Source organism: Tympanuchus pallidicinctus, unplaced genomic scaffold (genome assembly GCF_026119805.1).
Source record: "Tympanuchus pallidicinctus isolate F22 unplaced genomic scaffold, pur_lepc_1.0 scaffold1, whole genome shotgun sequence".
Lineage (NCBI taxonomy): Eukaryota > Metazoa > Chordata > Aves > Galliformes > Phasianidae > Tympanuchus > Tympanuchus pallidicinctus.
In genome coordinates, this window is record NW_026294618.1 from 70,618,752 (window position 1) to 70,644,451 (window position 25,700).

The following is a 25,700-nucleotide window of genomic DNA, read 5'->3' on the forward strand; positions in this document are numbered from 1 at the left end:
CTCTGTTGCTGGTGAGGGGGCCACAGTGTAAGTCTGAAAGAAGGATGTCTGAACATAAGTTGTAACCTTCTTACCAGTGCAAGTTTTGGAGATGAGACTTGCCTCAGCTCAAATGAGTTCCTGATACTTAACTGCTTCAAGTCGTAGTTCTATCTCTGCAAATGAATGAACGCAGCAGTGATAGCTGTGTTGGAGGCCTGAGTCAGATATAGGGCATTTCTCTTTGCTGTAGGTGGCATTACTAATTGAGCGCTCTTAGGCAGCACGTACACTGGCAGGATTTTTTCATAGTCTACAGTTGGGCTGAGGCCTTTGGTGCCAGGGAGATTAAAATGTATGCATCACTGTTCATTTTCAGCTACTATTCCTTTCCTTTACTGTTAAAAATGGAACATAGTTTCATAGTTCACATACACAAGATATCGGATGACTAACACAAGCACTGGCCTTAGGACTGGTCTACTTGCTGCAGAGACTGAAGCATTGCTCTGCTCTGAGACATTATTTTCTCTGTGCACACAAACTCAGTGAAGACCGTGACTGAATTGACTGTGGCAGTTTTATAAATCCCTTCTCACACCTTACACATACTAAGTTTGAGTTCTTTTGAGTTGGACTTTCTTACCATTCTGTCTTGTCACTAGTGTATTATGTCATCCATCACTACAGGGAAAATGACAATCACAGAATCACAGAATTGTAGGGGTTGGAAGGGACCTCCAGAGATCATTGAGTCCAACCCCCCTGCCAAAGCAGGTTCAATGACTAACTTATGCACATTGGAATCAGATAGGCTAATTATAAGGTGTCTACTGCTATTCAGCATTTGCTAAGCGGTTAATGTATATCTTTTTAGCTAACAGTGCTTGTTGTAACTGAAAGTCTAATTGGAGCAAGAGACTTGCACAAATCTTCTGTCCTATCAATGTGCAATACAGTCAGTTCCACTGATGCTCTGATTTCTTTTTTCTTGAATGTTTTTATTTTAAATAGTGCGTTGTTTTATGTGTAAAAAATCCCAGGGTGGCAAGTGAGAGAATATTGCTGCACAGCATCCTGGAAAGCTCTGCAGTGCTGAGCAAGTAGAGAAGAATTCTCATGATTCCCTGACATAGCAACATCTCCAATAATGAAGATGTGTAATAAAAGCTTTTGAAAGGAGTCAAAACTTGTTTGCTAGAGACAGCCTTTGTGAAGATTTGAGTTTAACATGAATTTCCATTTAGCTTCTCCTCATTTCCTGATGATGAGGGGTAAGCTTTCTGCTCACTGACAGCTACCTGCTTGCTCCACTCCTGAGAGCTGACCCACAGTCTCCTGTGGAGCTGAGTCTGTTTAGTTTAGAGATTTTGTTGAAGTTAAAGTGATGGAGACTGAGGGCAGATGTCTGGTGAAGGGCCAGCGGGTAGTTGAAATGGACTAGAAGCTCTGGAGGCTCCCCCCAGGACTAGAAGTCCAGTTGAAGGAAGTAGAAAGGCAATAATGCGGATCTGGAAGTCAAGGATGAAGTCATCAAGGAATGTACAACACAAACAGACAGCTAGCAAAAAAGTGCATATCCCAAACTCCATGATGTTATTTTTTCAAGTAATTTTCAGTGAAAATAAATGTAGCATCCTGCCAAGATGACAGCTATAACCAGTGAGAAAATCATTTCACAAACAAAATAACCAGAGATCAAATATTCAGGCTAGGAGAAGTGAGAAGTGTGGTCCCTTCCAACCTTGAAATAACCTTGAGGTAAGGTCCAGACTGGGAAGAAAACAGCAGAAGTCAATGTGACTTGGCAGTGGCCATAGCCAAGGGAGTGAGATATGTCAGACTCATTTCTAAAAATCCCTTCTCTGTCTGTCTGAATTATCAAGGACTGGAGTGCAGACACAGGATGGGGCATGGGCACACTGTAGCATCCCAAATCTGTTCTTTGACCTGGCCAAGGTCCATCCCTGCAAGTAAGGATGACTTGTCCCTTCTCTCCTCCAAGGCAGAAATCTCTTCATAAAGGGATGGGAAGGAGGCCAGGGTCTTGTCAGTCTATTCCCTTCTGCCCCTGCATTATTATCCTGGTCTGGGGGAGGCATGTGGTCCCATCCCCCATCAACCAGCCACAGACAAGCTTAGCAGCAGAGGGCACAGATACAGCACACACACTGGGCAGCAGTGGCAGGGGGTTGGACTCCTACAACACCTCAGAATGCCTGTGTCTTGTCTTTAATTGAACAGCTGTTTATGTTTTAATCTTCATTCAGTGCATAGTCTGGGTGATAAAAGTTCAATATGAAGTTTTACCTGCACAAAAATGTAAATGTACCTCCCGAAGAAAAACAGCAATTACTTTCTTCTGTAGCCAGTTTGCATGCAAAAGGAGCAGACCACTTGCTTCTGCAAGGATTTTAAGTTCTAAACTGAAAAGAAATCTTACTGCAGAGCTATACAACTGACAGGCTTTGTCACTTTGCATTCATCAGTTTAAAAATCAAAGGAAAGACTACTTGCTTACTTGTCGGTTTCTGAGAAATACAGTCTAAGATACAAAAGTACAAAAATGCATTGTGTCTGCAAAACAACCCAGAGTAAATAATATCTATTCACACTGTATGTAAATTCATGCCCTAGATACGCAAATGCTAGTTCAGAAACTTGTTGGCATGAGCTGCAATAGACAAGTATACAAGCTATTGGCAGAAGAAGTACTTCCATTATTCATTTGTCACTGGTATCCAGGATAGTGATGCTATTCAAGGTAATGTACTCTCTCAAAATAAATCTTTTATCACTACGCACTTCAGCAGCTGGAACTGGTGATGTATACAAGCACATTCTGCATACTGATACATAGCCAGGAGAGAGCCATGTCTTGCTGGAACTGCTCCACTGCAGCACAGTTTTACTTAAACATTATGCACTGTTTTCTCTCTTTTTAAAAAATCTAATTAAGTTAATGGTCAGATATATCTCTGCCAATGTGTACAGTGTCTTGTGCGCACAACATCTAATAAGGCACTGTTACAGTAAACACTGGAATCTGTGGGAGTCTGCATAGAGAAGTAGTAAAGATGAATTACAGTAATGCAAAAGGTCACGGGATTTTATGCTTTTCTCTAGCCTAGGTCACAATAGTTATAATAAGACCCAGAACAGAGAAGAAGCAAGATTTAAATATAAATAGATAGAATATACTTCAGTAGGCTGGGCTGATGTTAAGATAAATGAAACCTTCTTTAATTCCTGTAGAGATAAAGCAGTTTATAGTGTTAATAATATTGATCCAAACTGAAGTCTATCTTATTTAAATCAAATCAAGCTTTTTATCAATTTAGGTGTTAGTGTAGACATGGAACTTGAGAAAAAGTAAAGTGCTGAAGATTTGCCTCAGAGCAACACAGGAACTATTTATGCACAATCACATTTAATTACAGTTTCATATAGAAAAACCAGAATGACAACTTTGTGCTCAAGAGAGTATTTTAAGTTTAAAACTTGTCATTCAGAGTCCTATCTTATGTCTGAAAGGTGGAGAGGAACTGGTATGTGGAATGTAAAGCATAGCAAGGAAGACTCCTTTATAGTGTAGAAATTGGAAGAGATGGGAGGAATGAGGCAGAGAAAGATGGTTATTGCTGAGATTAATCCACTTTTTTCCTAGTAAGATTGTAGTAAAGGTCCTCATGCTGGGTTAAAATACTAAAAAGAGAAGACCTAAGTGCTTCCTAAAGAATTTTAGTGGTGATTTCTTGAAATGGTGTAAGGCAAACTCCATAGACTTTCAGGTGCACTCTTTTGTTCCCTCCTCCATAAATAGCAAATGGATATAAATGAATAAGGAGAGTAATGCTCTGTGGGAAAATATTTATTTTTGGAGAAGGACAGTATTTAAGGGGCCTGAGGTACACTGGAGGACCTGCTGCTCCCATAGTCATCATAAGACATCATTCCAAAGAAGCGAAGCTTGGCTCCAGTGATTTATTTTGCAGCTGGCAGTGAAAAAAGATGGAGAAAGGATTAAAGGCTGTGAAAATAGGGCTGGTGATGGGGAAGCCATCAGCAAGAACTGCTGAGGCTTAAGCAGACACAGATGCTTCTGTGTAAAGTTCACAGCTACTGAAAGTTATCTCCAGTGCATGGCTGGCCATTGCCCTATCAGGGGCATCCCCCATGGCTTACAGAAGCACTGCTGTCCTGGAGGAGCATCATACCCCACAAAGACACCCTCCCCCCAGGGACTTTCACCAGCCAGTTTGCTGCTCCTAGAGTGCTGCTAACCATGGCCAGTGCTAAGCCACAGCCCACCATCTGCAAAAGAAAATTTGCTGTGGCTTGCAGGCCATCCCCATTAATGCATGTTCTTCCTCTCCTCCACTAACGCCCATGACATATGGATGGCTGCAAAAGATGGCTTTAAGCACCCCTCCTCTTCTGCTTCTGCCTGGTCAGGCTTGGTCTTAGAGGAAGGGACAAAAAATGGTGTTTCAATACACAGATGAGTTGGCTAGGGGCTAGAATCTGCAGCGTAGCATGTTTGAGATAATTGCATATGTGGTTCTTAGAAACTCACTCCTTTAGGGTCTGATTAACAAGAAACTCCTTGCTTCTCAAACAGCTGATGAGAACAGTTGACAGAGATATTGTAGCTTTAATCCAGACCAAGAAAATACTGTATTTTAATTAATTTCACAGTTATCATCATGAGCTGCAAAGATAGCAGCAACAGTTAGGCTCCAGTCAGCAACATTAAAAACCTTATTTTTCTTATCCGATACTTTTTTCAATATTGTTGTAGTTTAACCTGGTAGGCAGCTCAGCAGCACACATCTCACTGCTTCCCGGTGGGATGGGGTAAAGAACTGGAAAAAAAATTGAACTCATAAGCTGAGATAAAGACAGTTTAACAGGACAGAAAAGGAAGGGAAAATAATAACAACAATGACAACAACAACGACAACAACAGCAATAATAAATATACAGGGGAGTCAAGTAATACATAATGATTCATTCCTTTGGCCAGTTTGGTCCGCTGTCCTGGCTCTGTCCCCTCCCAGCTCACTCCTCGCTAGCAGGGCAGCATGAGAAGCTGAAAAGCTTAAGAACTGCTCAGCAACAACTAAAATATTGGTGTGTTATCAACATCATGTTTGTCCTAAATCCAAACATGGAAACATACCAGCCACTATGTAGAAAATAAACTCTATCTCAGTCAAAACTGGGACAAGTATGTAGATGTTTGTCCTTCAGAAATCCTTCCTGTACTAGCCAGTTCTTCATGACAGTTGAAATTGCTGTTTATTGATCTTATATGTTGTTAATCCACCATTCACTAGAGTATGCAGACATTATGATTCAATAGCCTGAGGAAGAGTCAGTCTTATGGAATACATTCCTGGTCCATCTTCTGAGGAGCAAAACAAGATTGCCTGCTTTGGCTGAAGAGTTATTTCTCCCACCCATTATGCTGCGTGCCTGTGAGTGCTAAAGGCATCTGTTCTTTGAGCAGGGCAGCCATTCTTCTAAGCCAGATTAAAATGTGGTCTTGCAGAGAAGTTTGTTGGGTGAACATTCTGGTCATCTACTCTGAGCACCACAGTATCTATTGCCGTACACATTGTCATGAAGAATCACTGTATGCATAAAAAATTTCTTTGACCAAACCTGTATCATAATATGATCTTGGTCTTTGATAGTCTCGGAAAGTGAGAAACTATGAGGTTCAATAACTGCCACATAAGCATGAGGACTAATAATTTTTGGCTGGAGCATTCATTTCTGCTCTGCTCTCAGCCTCAAACCAGCATCCCTTGTTCATGCTATTACAATTCAAGAGGAATAAATGCAAATAAGCATCTCTGTGTCGGGTTTACAAGAGCTTAAATACAGTGGGAACATCCTCAGTAAGGAGAGAAAGTATGGGAAATTGTAGGCTTCAATAATGCATCATACAAATTAAAGATAAAAGGGTATAGAGGAAATAGTATTGTAGGAAGATGCCCTCTGAGAACCTGCAAATCCCAGAGCCCATTGACAGGTTCCCATTGGCCATTGGCATTACAGGATGCATCATTCCTATGTCATATGGTCAGGAGAAGGGAGCACTAGTGTATGTCTGGGCAGCACAAAGTATGTGACAGTGAGCTCTGTACTGATGGCTCATCAGATCTGACCAAATTGTCTGGGATGGGAAAAATTTGTGTTCTGAGTGTAGGAATGGGAAGACAGCCTAAGTGAAAGTAGAGATCAGAGAGACGCCAATCTGCATATAGGCTCCATGTATGGACTGCAGTTCTTCACCTTAATTACTGTAAGAAGAATATTTACCCTAAATGTCTGTCTCTGGATCCAATTTCTCATTGTCTTTAAATGTAAGTCTCCTTCCCTATATCTCATGCTGTCATGGGTGCATCTTCAGGGTGCACTTACACAACATAATACTGCCTTTGCAAAAAGTTTTTTTGCTCGACCTCATATAGCTTACTCATACCGTTGGATTTTTCCTGGGGCTTAAGCTCATTTGATCAAAGCTACTTCTGCCTGATGCATCCTGGTGCCATAATGAGAGCCTGTAAGGCACATCCATTAGCAAATTTCCACCTCTCCACAGAGGAATTCAGAGAAATTTCTGGCCTTTGTTTAATAAATCTGATTCCTTGGTTCCCACTTTGATGACTGTTTAATCAGGTAGTTTTGCCTAAAATAAAAAAAACCTCAAAATGAGTCCAGAGGCAGCTCAGAATTAATTGTAATCTACCCAACTAAAACTTCTTCATAGTAAGAAATTACCTTGTGTTATTTTTGGTATTATAAAATTGTGAAAAAAAAAGAAAAAAAGAGAAAACTCATATGTTAGTTTAAAATGAGAAAAGCAAGTCTAATGAGCAGCTGTTAACTCAGCCAAACCCCTTTCCTAACCTGACATGTACTATCTTATGTCAGAAAGATACACTGAATCCAGGAAATTTATAATCGTGATTGAAATGATAAGAAAAAGAAGAGGGCCAAGTAACTGAAGGAAATTCCCAACTCCTTCAAAAAAAAAAAAAAAAAAGGATGCAGAAAATTCCAGAACAGGAAATGTAGCTGGTACTGCCCCAAATGGAAATTCTTTACAGCAAACTGGAATCAGCAGCACCCATTAGTACTTTATTTCTAGCTGTACATACTGTGCTGAAATGTTACTGCTAAAAACATTCAAATTTTTTTCATATATAAGAGTCTCACGTAATTGCAAACATACATTAATTTAGGTAAATGCTTTGCCTTTTTTTTATTATTATTTTTTAAACAGGTCAATAAACTACTGTCTTTTTGTCCATATTCTGTACTCATGGTACATATGGGTGAATGGATTGTGCACTTGGGTTGGTGAGATTTTGCAACAGCTTATTAGGCTGATAAGCATTGCTGTTTCTCCACCTGTGCAAGCATGCAATGGAGTTAAAAACATCACAGTGCGTTAATTACCCATAGGCTCCAAGAGTGGTGTTGCTGCTGATGCAAGGAAAATGTTGTGCATACAACCTCTCTAATATTTGAGACTGATAAACCTGAAAGCACACAGGAGCACATGCACACACATGCAAGTACTGATGCTGTGCACTCAGACAAAACCTGCTCTGTGTGCAGTTTTACTTCTCTGTGCAGCTGGGAGCATGGGGGTTGTGCCTGGCTGGGGATTGTCAGTCACTGAAACTTATCCCTGAGGGACTATAATTACCCAAACCCAACTGTTCAGGAAAGGGTACTAAAAGAAAAGAGTTCTGAATAATGACATCTTCCTAATTACCCATAGGTTTCTTTAAGAAACTGATCAATTCTCTTGTCAGAAACTGTGAAGCTAAAGTTCATACTGTGCTGAGGAAGATGAATCCCATTGTGTTTGCTTTCTTCAAGTATCTACAAGTGGCAAAAGCCATCCTTCATCCTCGTGGCTCTGCCAAAGACTGTTGATACTTTGGTTGGAGGATGCTATAAACATACACATAAGATTCCAAAAATCATATGTTATTCAGAAACCTAACTATAAAGCTCCTCAGCCTCTTCTGTCCAAAAATTTAGATGAAAATCTCATGACAGAAAGCTTTCCTGTGACAATTGCCAAAATGCTCCCTCCTTAATGGGCCAGACAGAAGTTTCCTGAGAACCACTTTGACTGCTGTACAAAAGCATAGCCCCTTCCTGACCCCTTGCCTGCAGGAGCTCCCACAGTATTGCTGCCACAGTTTCATCAAGCTGTGGTTGCAAATGGATTACTTCATCAGCAGTGCGTGGCCTGTTATTTCCAGAGTCTGTCCCCTTTTCCCTTTAGCTATAAAAAGAAAGAAGAGAAGGCCTTGGAACTCTTCCTCTGTAACAGTGGTTCATAATATTTTTAGCTCATATTCCCCTTTCTTTTCTGTATTAACGTGTCCCTTCTTCCACTTCTTATATTTGCTGTCTTGTCCTGATGCTCAAACCTCTAGCCTTCCTCTCAAGACCTGACAATTTAACTCACCTTTTCTCCCAGAGAAGATCAGTGATTCCCATTGTGCAGCAAAGGCACCCCTGCCTCTGAGCTCTTGGCCACTGCTCTGTCCATCTGCCTCCACTCATATCTCTCTTGCTCCCCATGCACTGGCCCGGTGGCTTGGGGCACATACCTCGCCCTTCACCCTGCTACTCATTAAAACTGCATCCCTACCTGCCTGCCATTATTTATTTGTTATTCAAAGCATGTGGGCTTTGAATTGTTTATTCAAAGCATTCTTGCTTTTGCTGTTTGCCTGGGCATGTGAAATTTTAGAAGCAGGCCCAAACACATCAGACTCAATAGTGAGATGGTTATACTCTTTTAAGGAAGCTTGTGCAGTGATAGATCTCCAGAATGAAACAGTTAACATTCATCAAATGTATTCATGCCAATGAGTAGACACAGAAACGTAGACTGACATTAGGAGAATTCATACAACTGCGTGTGCACAAAGTAGATAGATAGTCATTTCAACTCTTCATGAGTTAAAGTCAACTTTAATGGCAGTCCACAGATGCAAACTGTCCTTGTTCTTAAGAATGAGACACTAGCAGTTTTTCAGCTGAAAGAATGGGTTTTCATCAATTTCAGTGGAAAGACAGCAAAGATCTTATTGCCTCCAATGAGCTGGAGAAAAAGAAAGAAGGAGAAAAAGAGTAAAGAGATTTTTCCTGCCATAACTAATCATTGCAAACATATTTATTTCTGATAAGTATTGTAACATACATAAAGCTAAAAAATATTTGAATAAGATTGATTTGAACTTTGGTAAAATATTGCCTTTGACTTAAAGGTATACATAGATCATTTCAACTGAAAAGGAAGAATTTTCAGGTTATTATAAGCAGAAAAAAAAGTTTTCTAATGGAAGTTAAACACAAAGCTTAGTTGAACATAAGTTACTGGACAATTAGACCCTAACTAAAACTAAAACTTTCTTTACAAAGACAGGAAAAAAAGCTTGGATTCCACTGAAAACATATTTTTAACAAGCTGTTCTTTATTGTATTAAATCACACTGTTCATGTTTTTCCTTCTACAAACAATGTTGTGTGCTTTAGACAGAATAAGGCAGGAACAAAGAAGTTAAAAAAGTCAGAACAAAGCAACTTATAAATGAACTCAGATTCATTCAGCTGAGATAATCAACACATGCTGTACTTCAAAACTGTTGGAAAGGACACCAGAATGACTCTATTAGACAGGTTATTTTGCAAAAGTACTGACCAACTGAAGCAAGATACCTTGTGGAACCTTAGAAAATACATATCAATCATTAGAGCTGGCTTTCCCTCCTTTCAGTACAGTCCAGAATGAACAATATGCGACATTTGAGTTGTAACAACTAAAGACTAATGGATAGGAAACTCATTTCATTTTCTTCCTTCTCACTACTCGATTGGCATTTTTGATGGAGCAGTACAGACTCTCATGGTATTCTCAAGACAATCCCTGTTTTAGACTTCAGGGAGCCCATGAACACAGCACAGCTCATCAAATTCTGCAGAATTCATTCTGAACCATAACTGTCACCTATTTCTCTTAGCAAAGAAGAGATTTCCCACTGGCAAAAAAAAAAAAAAAAAACAAAAACAAAAACAAAAAAACTAAACTAAACTAAATAAAAGAACTGTGGCCTTGAAAGCCTACTAAGTCTAGTGATCCACAAAGAGAGGAGATAACAACGCAACATGGATGCTTCTTCCTGGTGCTCCTATGAATGATAGCTTGTTCTTCTGTGGTTATTTCTCTGGTACAAAGTGGGCAGAAACACCTGGGTCTCAATGCTCTAATAAACAACAGCTTGTAAGTGGTGTGGCAATTGGATCAATACATAAATATGGAAATACAAAGCAATTATAAGTGAAAGCTATATGTTTCCGTGTGACAAATGAAAAGGTGTTCAAAGACTAAGACCTGCAGAAAAAAATGATTAATACAATGAGCTGTACGAATTTCTATGTGGAACTCAGGGATATTGCCTTCCTAGTCCGTCATGGAGAGTAATAGCTGTTCAGAACTAGAAAATCTGTGTGGTTTTTTTGTTTGTTTGTTCATTTCCATGGTTTTTCCCCATACAATTTTATGCATTACTTTAACTAGACCATTATCTTCAAGGTAGCCTACTCCTTTAAATGAAACTACATTACACTGAATATTGGAAGGAAAAACTGCCATAACGTATTAGGGTGTCATTTAGCTCAGCTCTACGAGAAACTGCATATATGTTTGCTTCAGTGCTGTGCTGATCCAGTGAGGAAATTGATTTGCAGCTGGTTTAATAAAAGAATGTCAGAGTCCACTTGTCAGGACAAGGAAGGCAGTAGATGGATCTTTGAAATTGTTTATGCTCACTGTAACAAGAATGGAGATAAATTTTGGGGTTTCTAGAAAGGTTTTGGCTGGTGGTTCTGAGAGCCTTTGGGCTCTGGGCAGCCTTTTCCATAGTGTGAGGATCAGGGACATGGGAACAGTGCAGGGTACCCTCACACAGCACTGTGCTGGCTCTTCCATTCTTGTCCCCATCAGCTATTGCAGATGATATCCCCAGTTTCAGCTAGGCCTCCATAAATTGCACAGTTAGCTGCACCAGGTTCCTCAGGAAGATTTTCATACCAGAGGGAAGAAGCTATACACGTACTTTGTGTTGGTGACCAGGCAGCACAGGTTAGGGTCTAATTGTCCAGTAACTTGTGTTCAAACTGAGGTTTTCCTTAATGTATACACTTAATCTTTCTTCTCTGCATTGCATCCTGTGTTCTCTTTGGTTCTCATACACATAATTTACATTGTTTTTATTCACTAATTATAGATACATTTAGCATGCATAGATGTTATGATCACTAGTTATACCTTTATTCAGCTAGAGTGATATCATTTGATATTGTATTTGGATATTGGTCCACTTGTACATACAATTTTCTCCACACAATACTTGGTGTATTTTGTGCAGACCTGTACAGATGACAGGCATCAGCTTTCTGCTTGTTTGGTCTATTATCAGTTGCGTTTTCAGCCTCACTGTTTCTACTTTTATATAACTGCAGCACTTAGATGTCACATTTCTTAGGTCTCAGTAGCAGTGCTTTGACCTCCTGGAGTGACTCCTTCAGTTCATTTGCAGCATTTCAATACAGAATTACTTATGCAGTACTACAAAGGAGGACCAAGCACTATGTTCAATTCAAGGTTCAGAAATAAATCTGTACAAAAAAACCCAGTGTGCTTTGTAGATGATACTGATAGTTGATGTGGAAGGAAGGATTTTTAGAAACTGAATTGTTCAAACAGAGGGAAGCAATGAAACTCAAAGCTGCTGAATGCCAGTGTGGTTTGCCATCATATTTCTGCATCCATAATGTAGAAGGTAAGAAACTCACTGAACATCCCTGGATGTCACAGAAGAGAATTTGGAAATACCCTAGCAACTCCGGGGCATGATGGCTGAAGACCTGTTTTGGAGGCAGATCTAGGAGTAAAAGAATTAAAATTTCCGAATTGGGCTGCTGTCTTATCTGTGAGGCATAGACTTCTAGAAGGCTGACATCAAACCCCTCCCTGACATTTGAGTACTTTCCTGTTTTCCATCTGCAGAAAATGCTGGTATATACATTTCAGTGACTGGTAAGAAATGCAAGTGTGCACCAGGCCCTTGTCAGTCTGCCCTCGGGACTCAATCTGCTGCATGTGTCACACAGGCTAAGCCTAACAGATGGGACTGACTGATGAATACTTGCCAGTAACAAAGATCAAACTAGGAGCTGTATTCCTGTGGCTGGATGAAAGACACAAAGAGGCAGAACAACTTCTAAACTTCCATGGCTGACAGACAACCTGCATGTCTCATAAAACAAATTCCACAGTTCCCTAGGTGGATGGGACTGTGGTTGCAGAATGTGTGTGCAAACATGTGGCTTGCATTCTAGACCTGACAAAAATGTAGTTTCTGGGTCAAAGAGAAATTCAGGTTTTAAAAATGTGTATTTTTAAAACATCTACTCTTTGTCATCTATCCTGCATTCATTTTTCCATTTATCCTATCCACGCTTATCTAACTTACACACAAGGAGACAGAAATAAAATTAAATGCTCTGAGATCACTGTGATACACAAGTGTTTCTGCTTGCATGCGCTAGTTGCTTTTCTCACCTTCCTGGTTACTGAACGGTAATTTCCATGGGTCAGAAACTGTCAGCTAATCTTGTACAACAACGATTCATCTGCAGTTGGTCTTAAGGCACTAGAACAATAAACGTGAATGATTCATCCTGCACAGTGTCACCCAATTAGTTTCACTTTGACCTATAGTAGTAGATCAGCAAATTTAACTTGTGGCCTGGCCATTTACTTTAGAGGGTTCTTGCACCCCTCACTTCAGGAAGGAAAATTTGTTTCCAGAGTATTTCTGGGGTTTATTCACTTCATAACCATCTCCACCCAAGGCATTAAAACCATGGTTTTGTTCCTAGGAGGTAGTGGAGATGAAAAACAAAGACAGATTTAAACATGCTTTGATGAATTTTGCATTGATGTTCTTTTGCAATGTGGTGTAAAATGCATTTTGGCTAGGTGGTTTGAGTCTCCTCTGCAGAGTAAGAAACAAATATGTTCCTGACAATCCTTCACAACTCCATGCCAGCTTTCCTGTGCTGAGATTCAGGAGGATGAGAATACAAAATATTTTGTCAAAAGGAATAAAAACAGCATCCTATGGTTCAGAAGTCACATCAGCTATTGTCAGGGTGATACTATGGCTTCCCTGAGTCCTCTGGAAGTGAGCCACACTGAGGAATGGTGGAAGCATATGAAGTGAGGTGACTCTGTCTTACTTGCCAGTTGTTACCTCCTCTCCTGTGGGATTGGCAACTGTCTCAAAAGAGCTGGAAATCACTATCTCTGAAGCAGAATATTTGAAAAAAGAAAGCATTTTCAGATAGGCCAAATCTACCCATGTTTGTATTGTGTAGAAAGATGTATAGAAGGGTGGTGCACATCCTCTGGTCCTGAGCTCCCACCAGGTGGAAGGATGAATGTGGGGACATGTGATTCGCAGAGGGGTGGCAGTGCCAAGTTCCTCCAGATGAACACTTCCCAAGGGTTGAGTATTTATGTGTCTTTATGGGTGTCACTCTTCCACAGCCAACATCAGTGGAGGTCACTGGCAGCTGGGAGGAAGGGAAGTAGGAAGGAGGAAAATAAATGAAAAGAAGGGAGTGGAAAGTCCACACAGTCTTTCAATGAGGTGCACATTTTAACTAGAAGGGATTTGTTAGAAGAAAATTGTTCAGATTCCTTCCACGTGCATTTCCTAGGGGCAGTATATTTGGGATATTTGCCTGTCGGTGTTGATACCCATATCTTAAACTGATGCCAGATATTGGGGGTATTCAGCTTCTTTCAGCTGTTTTCAGAGAGAAAATCCCAGGAGCCAAATCTTCATGGGGACATCAGAAGAGAGTCACCCTGAGACACCCCAGCATTGTACTTCACTGCTGTAAGTAATATCAGGAGCCTCAAAGCATGTGTGAGGAACGGGCACCCTCAGAGACTCTGGAGGCGTAAAGCAGAACTGGATGGGTAGCTCAAAGCAATTAAGTGGTGGGTTTTGAGATGGGTTTGTGTATTTCCCTGTAGAGTAAGGCTGTTGTTGATAAGTGAAAATTAAATGTCTTTTGCTAGTCCCCTCAGGGTGACAATACCTGTCAGTTGTATCCATCATGCACTCAAATCTCATTCACTTCCTCCCACTCTTTAAAGTAATAGTTATCTTCAACACCTCTGGGCTTGTATACTGTCACTGAGCTGGAACACACCTCAAACTGCTACCTACTGCAAGGACGAAGGGAAGGAAGGGAAGGAAAGATCAAATAAAGAAAAAGAGGAACAAGAAGCCCACATAAAATTTATTTGTTGTTAAAACTTTTCTTGTTGGGGAAGCTGTTCTTCCTTGTCACCATTCCTACTCCTGAAAAGCTTTTCCTGCTACCTATTTACATCTCATTTAAACATGCACAGACTAAACTCAGTATTCAGGTTGTGCCTTCAGTGCAGTGTAGAGTAGGAATCTTCAAATATCTTAGAGACCTCTTTTCTATTTTGGCAACCTAGAATGATGTTTTCTTCTATACACAAAATTCACAACAATGTTCATGTGCATTTCTGCGGTACTCCAACCTAATCAGTTATTCCCAAACGGTTTTGTACCCAGTTCCTCCTCAAGAGCTGTGGCTTGCTCTTTTTAGTTTCCTTTTAGTAACTCATAGCTTCTTAGATATCAATCTGCCCAAGGTCATTCTGTGATAGAGATCTTCTCTCCAGTCCCTTGCTTGGTGTCTCCCTACACTGAATGACTGTGCTGTATTGTGGTCAGAATATAAGCAAAAGCACCACATAGGAAAGGTGACAGGGAAGACTATATAGACTCCTCTGTTTGTCCTTACATTTTGACCAAATAGAAGGTTTCTGAACTCCTTTTTTTAACTTCTTCCTACACAATGCTTTTCTAGTTTGCTTGTGAGAACCTGTGATGTACTGGAAAAGCATTTATAAGCTGAAATGCAGGACACCAATGCCTTTCTGCTACTTGCGAAGTCCCAAATCTGTTGTAGCAGGAAACTGAATGTTTGCCACAATTTGTCCTTGACAAATCTATGATATTTCTTACACTTCTTATTTTTTCTTACTGGGGCATGCAGGTTATCCTGCTGACTGGTAGCTGACAGTTTTCTTCTAACAACTGAATTGTCAGGTCTGTAATCCTTGAGATAATCCAGTCTCTATGCTTTTCAAAAAAGATGAAATGTTTACCTTTCATCCATCTCGTGATACCTCTCCTATTTTTCACCAGATCTTAAAAAATAGTAGTTAATGCAAATAAAATTAGACAGGATCATAAATGGTGTAGGGTGAAGTACACTGGAACCCACAAATTTGAAAACATCATCCTTACTTATACATTGTAAACCAATCTAGTCGAAACATCTTCTATTACATTTGGTCTCAGTTCATCATACTTGCACTTTCCTTGTCTTCACCTGAGGTTCATAGCATTAAGGACTAGTCCTAATCTAATCAGAGAAACAAGGGCAAAGAAGAGAGGGTTTTCTGATTTAAAGAGGTTTTTTGTTTTTGTTTTTTTTTCCACTCCTTTAAGGAAGCCCCAGTGAACTGTCCCTGCCAAATTTTTGGCAAATTCAAGCAGTGAACTCTGGTGCTCCACTAATCCCTAAGCTGCCATGGTGTGGGTGCATCATCCTCCATGGGACTGTAGGACAGAATAATTGCCCTTCGTTATTGACAGCTTGTCATCATTGTGTGAAGAAAGGCATATTTTGCACTCCTGAAGTTTCATGAAAGAATGTTGAACAAATAATAAGTTATGGTACTTGAAAAGAGGAGGTTAAAGCCTTCTCCATAACAGCAAAACTGAACCTCCAAAAAGAGGCAGAAAATACCCTTTTCTTGCTGATGTGAGATTCGTTCACAGGTAATTTGCTGAGGTCATTGAAATTATTCCTTACAGAAATGCTCTGAGAACAAAATTCCAACACAAATTTTGTTAGAAAACATCTAGGGAAAGCAAGAAGTGGAAGTTTGTGCTTACAGCAAAAAGCTGACTTTGACTGCATTTCCTTGTGTAAAAATGTGCCTGAAGTACAGGTACAGCACAGAAAAAAATCTATAAATGAGGAATTCATACAATTAGGGGTCAGTGGAGTTTCTTGATATAAAGCTAAGAATAATTTGAGCCGCAGTCAAGGTGCCTGGAGATATCAGTGGCAGTAATTAGCTTCATGCTGGGTTTAAAAGATAATGTATCAGATGTAATCATCAACAGCTCATGAGACAACAGAGGACAGGTTCAAATAACTGGTACATAGAGGGAGAAGGTACACCGAGTCAGCACTGTGTGAGACAGTTTTCCTTTTGCTGGTTTCTTATCAGTGAAATATGATGGTCACAGATGTGCCCAAATTTCAAGAAAAATAATGTTTTACATCTTGTACGTGGAATGCAGTCTTTCACGATAGGAACACCAAAAATAACCAGTGCAACATTTAAGTTTCAAGCCTGTTCCTTCTCCCAGCTTTTTGAAAGCTTTCTTGTATTAAGAGCCAGGTTTCCCACTTCTCCCATGTGTGAAGGGAGGTACCTCACTGGTGTTAAGGCTGCAGGTAGGTGCTTATGTGCAGCGGGCAGATCCACGTTCCCACTTCACCCACTCTTCCTCTCTGCTCTCCAGATACAAGGGTGCATGACACAACAGTGCCAGAGATGTTCACAGCTACTCTGGGACAGCGGAGGGCCTCCTGTCTTCCAGCACTCCTCCTGGGAAAGCTCTGCCTGAGGCACACAAGAGTGAGGAAAAAGGCAGCTTGGTTCCAGCCAGGGTTGGAAATTATTCTGGCAAGGTGTTCATGAACCAGAAGGTGAAAACCTGTTGGTGTCAGTGGGAGAAAGAGACTAAAGAGGCAGATGGTGTCAGTTAAGCAAGCTGGAATCACAGGCTGCTTCTTTTCTGAATGATTATCAGGTACACTGATTGTGGGTTTTGGAGTAGTTAAGGCAGTCATTTATTCGGGTTCATGTTATTCTGCTGTTCTTACAGATGGCTTTGTAACATTTCTTTCTCAGTAGGGTTAGAGACTGATGCCTGAAGAGATGCTGGGTGAATTATGTACACTTGAGAAGGCTCTTCACTCACATGGAATGAACACAAGGTGTGCCTTTTCTTTGCTAGGTAAAGGGAAGATTTCAGCTTCCAGCAAGAAACCAAGCAGGAAGTTTTTTTCTTGGGCAAAAGAGGTCATTTTATTTACAGTATACGGAGCTAAGAAGCAGTGGTTTCAGAAGCAATTGCTACCAGGTGTGAATCTGTAGCATACATTAGCTCCGTGCCATCTGTAGAGTCAGATGTGTCCCAGAATGAGAATCCCAAAAGCTGATTGGCTAGACAGCACAGTCTTCATGAACCATTGACTTCCAAGCTGAACAGGGTAACTGCTATGCTGAGTTAGAGATTTATTTCCCAGAAGTAAAGTACGAGCTTAAAGAAATGCAACTCAATTAATGGGCAGACTAAATTCCTGGGGAAATAGGAATTATTTTCTTTTTTTTTTTTTTTTTTGACATGCTCGTTACCATTGGAGGTGCAGCAAAGATGAAGCTGAAGGTCACTGAAAAGAAAAAGATTGAATCTCAAGTACTTTATCACTGAAATTGCAGCATTTTCCCCTTACCAGTTTTTAAAACCTAAATATCCATTATAATTCATTGGTGCTTAGCTTATCTGTTCTGTTCCATTTTATTATTAGCAAGTGTGCTTGTAGGGGTATAATTGCATGGCAGAATGAGAGCGGAATGACTTTGTTTCCTTGCTCAAGAGCTTCAGAAGAGTTCCAGCTGCTTTGAAATCATACAGTAGGGTTGCTAAGTACACCAAGTCAGAGGCAGAGTTGAAAAGCTCTGTTATCCATCATAGACTCATTTTTCAAACTGGTTTTTCTTCAGTTATAAGAATATGATGTGTGCAATTTTGTATAATACAAAACGTGTGAGCAAATGACATTTTGTCTGTTTCTATTGTTGTTCTGAGACAACACTTTCCTTTTTCAGCTAAGTGTTCCCAAATTATTCCAATAGCTTCCTAAATTACCCTTATACAGCTACTAGAAAAAATAATTTAGTAGGAAACAAGGAAGAACACAATATTGAGAAATAAAATGTAAAACATGAGAAAAGTAACAGGGAAGAATCGTAACGATCTTTTTATCTATATCCTGCAAATTTTGTGATATGTGCTATATATATATACCCTAGTTTATCAGTGCCTCTGGGAAAATTGCCAATATACTAGCCTAACCAATTAATGGGAGAAACCAAAGTCTACTCCTAGAATGTCATTGTCATAGCAGATTTCCCATTTAATGGAACATATAGAAAATGAGAAATCTCAAACAGTGGGATTCAGAAAGAGTAACTGATAAATCAAAGGCTCAATTCATCAATGCGCTGCCTTTGGTACACATTGGAGCAGCTCTGTCAGCCTTGGATTTCTACAAACATAAAAGCCAGAGGGAGATATTGGTGAGTCAAGAGAGAAAGACTGATGCAATCAATACTTTTTTGTTAGTGGCTTTTTCCCAGTTCATTTAAGTCTTTTCAGATTGTTTTTTCTGCCTCAGGAAAATATTCATTTGGTATTTGATTCTTTCCAGAACATGTGTGGCTTCCATAAGAACAGATCACAACAAAAGCAAACCAAGGAGCCTTGTATTAAATGTAGCAACCATGAATTAAGTAGGTGCATAGCAATCAAGTCACCCTATTTGGTAATGGGTATGAAAATTAAGGAGAGAAAGTAAAATTAGTGCCTGATCCAAACCCCACTGGAATTGATGAGTTAGGGACAATTCCACAGGCAGAGGGACTCAATTCTTCTGCTGAGCTTGGGGGTTGGTGCCTCACAAGCAGCACAACCATATTTGCATATGAAGTCCCATCTCTGCACCCTCTGCTGTGCACCAAGCAAAGGTTCTGGAGAAAAATGCTGCCAATCAACACAGGAAGGTACTGGGTTATTTTAATCTAAGAAAATTGCCATTTAAAATTTGTGGCCATTAAAATTTGTAACCCTTCAAATGAAAGGGATAGCTACAGTTCTAGAAAGAAAGTAGCCAACATAGTGCGTGGAAAAAAATACCTGATAAGATTCACTACATTCAGCTAGACCTTGGTAGAGATTTCTTTGAAACATCCTGGGATATTTGAAATCCCTTCCCTGAGTGGACAGACATGCCACAGAAGAGCTCCTGGAGATGTGCACCTTCTGTGGCCATGCTGGAGGCTGGCAGGATGCCCAAGGTGATGCCAGTGGCACTGGAGGCATTTTTGGTGGTACCACTATACCTATGCCATGCTGGGGGAACCAGATCTCCCATATAGTGGATGCCTCAGATTTCAGACTGACTGCTTCAACTCAGGAGGTTCCCAGAACTTTCACATGAGCACTGAGAAGTTTAGAGCCCTAATTGGGGTAGCTGGAATAGATGACAAACTGCAGATCTCAATATTTAGGAGATCAAGAACCTTACTTGTAACATGACTGAATCAACTTAAAAGAGCATTTTCAAGGCAAATAATCTAGTAAAGACAATCTCATTAAACTATGCAGTTTCCCAGCTCTGGATTAAGGCACTTATTTCAGATGAACCTAAATGGAAAACAGAGGAAATTTTATTGTAATTTTCTAGTTCTGTGGAAACGTGATTCAGCTAGCATATATGGTGTCAAGTATACTGCTAACTAAATATTTATGTGAACCCTATTGTGCAGTTAGAAAATCTCCAAGGAGTTTTCTTGATAGATGCCATAGGCAAGTGGAAATGTACTGTGGAAAAGAAGCACCTCTGGAATACTTGCTGTGCAGGAGATTTCGAAGAACAGAAGAGAGGAACACTTAGCACAGAGCACAAAGAAATAATTGATCCCTCCGTGAACTGGGAAGATAGATTCAATAGCATCTTACAGGCCTTCAGTAACTTGATTAATTCCCACCTGAGCCCTCAATATAATGTAGAATTCTTCACATGCCTAAAATTTCCTTGTCCTCTGGCTTCTACACAAACTGTCACGTTCAACTTTCCTTAATTCTTTCTGTGGAGTTCCTCTCCTTATAGAGTGCCAGTCAGTAATTTCTATAGACAACTGAAAGAAGCATAGATCAGATCGTGATATCAAATAATCAAAGCTGTTAAAAAAAAAAAAAAAAAAAAAAAGCAGAGTGGAAAATTAAATTACATGTTCTGGTTTGTTACTTATGTTTTATTTATGTTCATGAACAAGTGTGATGGAGCATACATTCAAAATACCTTGTAAATTAAGATATGTAGGATAAAAATCCATGAAAAATCCCAGCCACTTTCGTTCCCTCATAGTTACATTTGTGCCTCAGCCCCAATCTTTCTGCTGCTCAGACCCGCAAGGAGTGTGAACTGCTTCTGGCTCCGATGTTAATCTCACTTGCACTAATTTAAATCCAAAATAGCTACTCTGAAGTCAGTTTAAAATGTTGTAGTTGAGAACAGGATTAAAGTTTTAAGGCCATTTTTTTAAAGGGAATTAGGTACCCAGTCTCTCAAAATTCAATTGTAATCGGATTAAAATTTGGCTCTAGGGAGTTTATTACCCAGTCTCTCAAAATTCATTTGTAATCAGATTAAAATTTGGCTCTAGGGACTTGATCCTACTGCTGATTACTTCTCATGGTGACCTCAGGGGCGTTCAGTGGGAACTGGGTGCCTGGGTGTTTTAAAGGTATAGCCCTCTCTATCTCAAGAAAAGCTCAGTTTCTCTTCATACAAATTTTAGTGTGCTAGTGTCAGTGTTTACTAGTCCCTTGCCTGGCATCAGAAACAAAATGTTGATTTTTGGCTGAGCCTCCTATATTTTGAAGTCCCCATCAATCACAGCTGTGCTCCTCCTTTCTGACATGTACTCACATGTGACCTCTTACAATATTCCATTCCTTATTTCAAGGATATATTAGGACTGTAGCATTTTTCTTTAGCTGATATTTGAGTAAACATGTATTTCCATCACCACATTTTTTTTCTGTCTAATGAAATTTGTTGACTGCATAGAAATGTTCAGTTAGTAGAGGCAGTGAAATTATTCACTGCAAATGAATTATCAGATAAGGTCATCTTTCTCATCAATCCTTCAGTACAGAACTTACATCTGAAAAAATCCTTCATTATTTCCAAAAATGGTTTAAATTTGTTTATTTCAATCAGTTATATTTTTGGAATTCTTTCATTAAATCAGAAATTACTTATTATTTTCAGTGCACAGTGGTCACCCAGAATTATTTCTTCTCTCTAATTAGATGATTGTATTTATTTAAAGCAGGAATTAAATGAAGGCAGATGGGGATGCATACAAATTAGCAGACCTCAGCAAAACTTTCATGGTAAAGTTCAGCTTGGGCACAAATACATTGTTAATAAACCTCTTATTAAGTCATTATTTTTAGATTTATGCAGAAGTATATGAAGTATCTCAAGTGCTTCTTTGCACACAGGGAAGTTGGTACATGGTCTGTGTGTTTTGTATACTTTGTGTCTTTACAGCTGATGGAAGCAGCTCATTGTAGCTGCTAAGGGGAGTGTGGTGACCGGGGGGGACCAAAGGCATGGGGAAGCAGCAGAGGCTTCAGCTGACATTAGGAACCATGGGACAGACCCCTTTGTTGAGTGGGTTTGCAATACAAACCGGTGTGATTGTGGTGGTGGATGCCACACTGACCTCTTCCATCTGATGTGACAAAAAACTACTCTGCTTTCTCCCTGCCTCACCGACATAGAAAGTCACCCAGATATACATGTCCACTCTTAAAATACAGATGGGTCATGCAAAACACTTTCTTTCTTTAACTGATTTATCGGTGGGTTAGCAGTGCTGTGAGCTTGGCAAAAGCTAACAGTAGCCTTCCACTAAAAACTGGAGAAATTAGTTATTTCCCTTGTGTAACCCAATTTGTGTGCAGTGTATCACTTTGGCTCTACTACAGGCAGTTGACTTCCTTTACAAACTGTCACTTTCATACTGTTGGGATTTTTCTATATTTTTAATAATTAAAGTTTGGATAAGAGCCTTTTTTAGCATTACTTGTAGAATAAATTAAAAAAAAAAAAAGAAAGAAGAAGATGAACAAGGCAAAGCTTCTGAGTCACCAAAACTACTTCACTTAGTCTGAATTCACACAGATTAAAAGGTATGCAGCTCTTGTGGGCAAAAATAATTGTTTTGAGTGAGGGAATTCCAATCAATTGAATTTATTGCCTATTAACATAAACCTCCAATTACTGATTCCAGTATTGAGAAAATAAGTAAATGAATAAATGAAAGCTTACAGAAAACATCTTATCTTCCAGTAGATATTCCCTGGGCTCTGACTTAACTACTACTGGCTATAACAGCTGCTTGCAAGACTAGGTCATATACAATGAACTGATTGTGAATGTGGCTGTGAAATCCCAGCCTCATCTTCTACACAGGCCTGTATGAATATCACATAGGAAACCTAGCTAGTCATGTGCCAACATAACCTAGTTATGTTGAAAACTAAGATCAGTGTGACCTGTAGGCAGAAATCAGGAGGAACAGTGTAGAGAGAATCTATGAAATGCAGCACATTGAAGAAGCAGGTACATGTGCTGGAAAACCACTTGTGAAAAGAAACAGGGACTCTGTAGCCTAAATTAATCTAGAAGACAGTGCTGGTGGGCAGAACACCAAAAAACTGCTCCAGAATCTAACAGAAAAAGTCTGAAAGTGTAGGATACAAAGCCAGGCAGTGCTAAGATGATAGAAACATGTCTCACTTGTAATACAAATTTTAAGACTGTAAAGTATGCAGAACAAAGGAATGGTAGAAGAAGAAAAATGCCATGAGGGAGCACAGTAATAATGCAGGAAATGTGACTGCAAATTTTGAAGAAAAAATTTGGAAAATAATGGTGTAAGTCAACTTTAGTTTAGAGAAGGACAGATGAAGAATTTTTAGTAGGATTGTGCTACAGCTTTCTGGTGAGTTCTTACACTTAGAAATGAACAGAGATTTCTGCACTGTTAGAACTGCTGTCAGATATTTTAATAGTAATAGAATGAGTACAACTTCAGCTCTGCATTAGAATGTGTATGAGTTACAGACATACGTTGGTCCCAGATAAAAGTAATATTATTGCTATGCTAGCCTGTCACATTGTTCTTAATTTCATTGTGTCTAATCAGACTTTGTAAGTGGGCAGGTTACAAAATTCTCCAAGTATCTTTCTAAATGCATTACTATTATTTCAGAAAGGCAAATTCTGATGAATAAAAAGAAGTCACTGGTGAAGTGGATTAGATTTGCATTGGACTGCTGGTTAGCCTGGAAATCTGAACATCAGAGAAGCATACAATTTCTTCAATCAAAAGACAAAATCTATTTGGACCTTGCCCTCAAGTGATGGAAAGAAATCTCTAAGGAAGGGCTTTCTAAGGAAGGCTACAAGATACGAAGAAAAAGAAAGGGGAAGAAAAAGAAAAGGGAAGAAAAACAGCCTCCAGATAGTCAGAACTAAGAAACACTTTCCAAAAAATGCTTTAATAAAAGCTTTATCTTATATCACATTCTTTGCTAGTTTTTTAATGTCTTTGCTGCCAGCCTGCATGGATTAGATTAATTAAGAAAGGAGAACAAAGGGAGGCCACTTATGAGAAGCATTCTCTAGAGATCATCAGTCCTGTTTTCCTTTTGCCACACTATGTATCAGGAAGTAAACATGAAGACATGACACAAAGAAATGAACTCGAGCTGTTGGAACAGGTCTAGAGGAAGGCCATGAAGACGATCAGAGGGCTGGAGAATCTCCCCTACGAAGACAGGCTTCTAGTACCTGAAGGGAGCCTACAGGAAAGCTGGGTAGGTACAATTTATAAGAGCATGTGGCTACAGGATGAGGGGAAATGGCTTTGAATTGGAAGAGGGTAGATTTAGACTAGATATTAAGAAGAAATTATTTGCTGTGAGGGTAGTAGACACTGGAACAGGTTGCCCAGTGAGGCTGTAGATGCCTCCTCCCTGGGAGCATTCAAGGCCAGGCTAGATGGGCTCTGAGGAACTTGATCTGGAGGGAGGTGTCCCTGCCTATAGCAGGGGGGTTGGAACTGGGTTATCTTAAAGATCTCTTCCAACCCAAATTATTCTATGATGCTATGACACCAGCACTCACTGCAGGAACCCTGCAAAGTGAATGTGACTTTTTCCTAGCCGCCAGTGTAAGCATTTTTGTATCTCCCCCTGGACCTATCCTGTAGTATGAAAGACTCTAGCAAATGGAGGATGGAAGTAAGGAATATTTGTCCCATTCTCGCATGGCAGAAGAATGGTGAAGCTGATGGTGGAAACAGTTTGATATTCATGTTTTTTTCTGGTAGTTCATGGAGGTCTTCACTGAATCAGGCTTTCAAGGAGAATCCCAGACGTGTAAGATGAACTCAGGAAGACCCAAAACGTCCGAGTCCTGAATATATCTGCCCAAAGATTCACTGGGCTGAGATCCCTGCACTCCCCTGTGACAGGCCATGCACTCACTTTTGCACTACCTATGTAGCCCATGCTGCACAGATCCTCCATGATCACCAGCTCTATCTGAGGGAAAGGTGAAATGTATTGACATAGAAGTTGAAAAGTGCTTATTAGCACTTGCAGGCTGCTCTGTTTTGAGCAATTGGATTGTATGGGAAGCCTGGAGGGGCAGATGTTCTCTACTGTTTCTTATTTGCCCAACACTTAACATTGAGGATGAATGGCTCCTGTCTTTGACATCTGGGAAAAAAAAAGCAATGCGAATGAGACTATTAACTCTCCTTCAAACAAATACATCATCCCTTTAGTGGCTATTGGAAGCTGAAGTGTACTCCAAATGAAAAAAACAAAACCACTCCCAAAAAGCAAGAAACTGATTTTGCTTTAACAAAGCTCCAGGGTAATTTGCTTCATTTGCCTAACAGAAATCTCTTGGCTATGTTGTTGTTCCTTATCTTATTAAGTGCTTTCCCCACTAGTTATTATTATTCCTTCTCAGGTTGTACTTTAATTATAAAATATCAATTACAGTTTCTGCATGTTTATTGGCTGGAATAGCTACCCAATCAAACAATTATCTGGAGTGCTACACTGAATCCAAGCTCAAACTTTCTCTCTTGAAAAGAGGATAATAATGTGAAGATGTACCAATCCCCCTGACTGACCACAGGAGATAATGTCTTCATACCAACTTTAATAATAAACTACAAAAACTGATTTCTGAGTATCAATTAAGGTGTTTTCCAAAGCAGTTCTCCTGCTTTTTTCATTCAATTTTGATGGTTATTTTTATTGAAAGTATGGGGAACTACTAAAAAGGATAATTGCATAGTTTTCAGCGCAAGAAAAAGATGAGATGGAAGATTTTTATTGCAAAGATTTGGATATGTTCAATTTGGCTGCTTCATATCTTCTTCAAATGCAGCTTACAGGGCCCAAACACTGCCTCTGGGCTACACTGTCCAGGAAACGTCCAAATCCATATTGTGGGAATGAATAGCCAAAAGAGCTCTGGGGCAAGTTTGTGTTTTCTAATAGCAATCTGGCTTCATTATATAAAGCCATAGGGAT

At 39.7% G+C, this 25,700-nt stretch overlaps 1 protein-coding gene across 1 annotated transcript in view; it reads left to right on the forward strand.

Moving 5' to 3' along the window:
• DISC1 (DISC1 scaffold protein) overlaps positions 1-16,933 on the forward strand; it is a 278,866-nt gene extending 261,933 nt beyond the window's left edge. The window contains exon 14 of the mRNA XM_052675558.1: positions 16,740-16,933. Within this exon, the coding sequence (XP_052531518.1) occupies positions 16,740-16,918 (179 nt within the window). The 3' untranslated portion in view covers positions 16,919-16,933. The remainder of the gene's footprint in view (positions 1-16,739) is intronic.
• Positions 16,934-25,700: the final 8,767 nt, after the last annotated feature.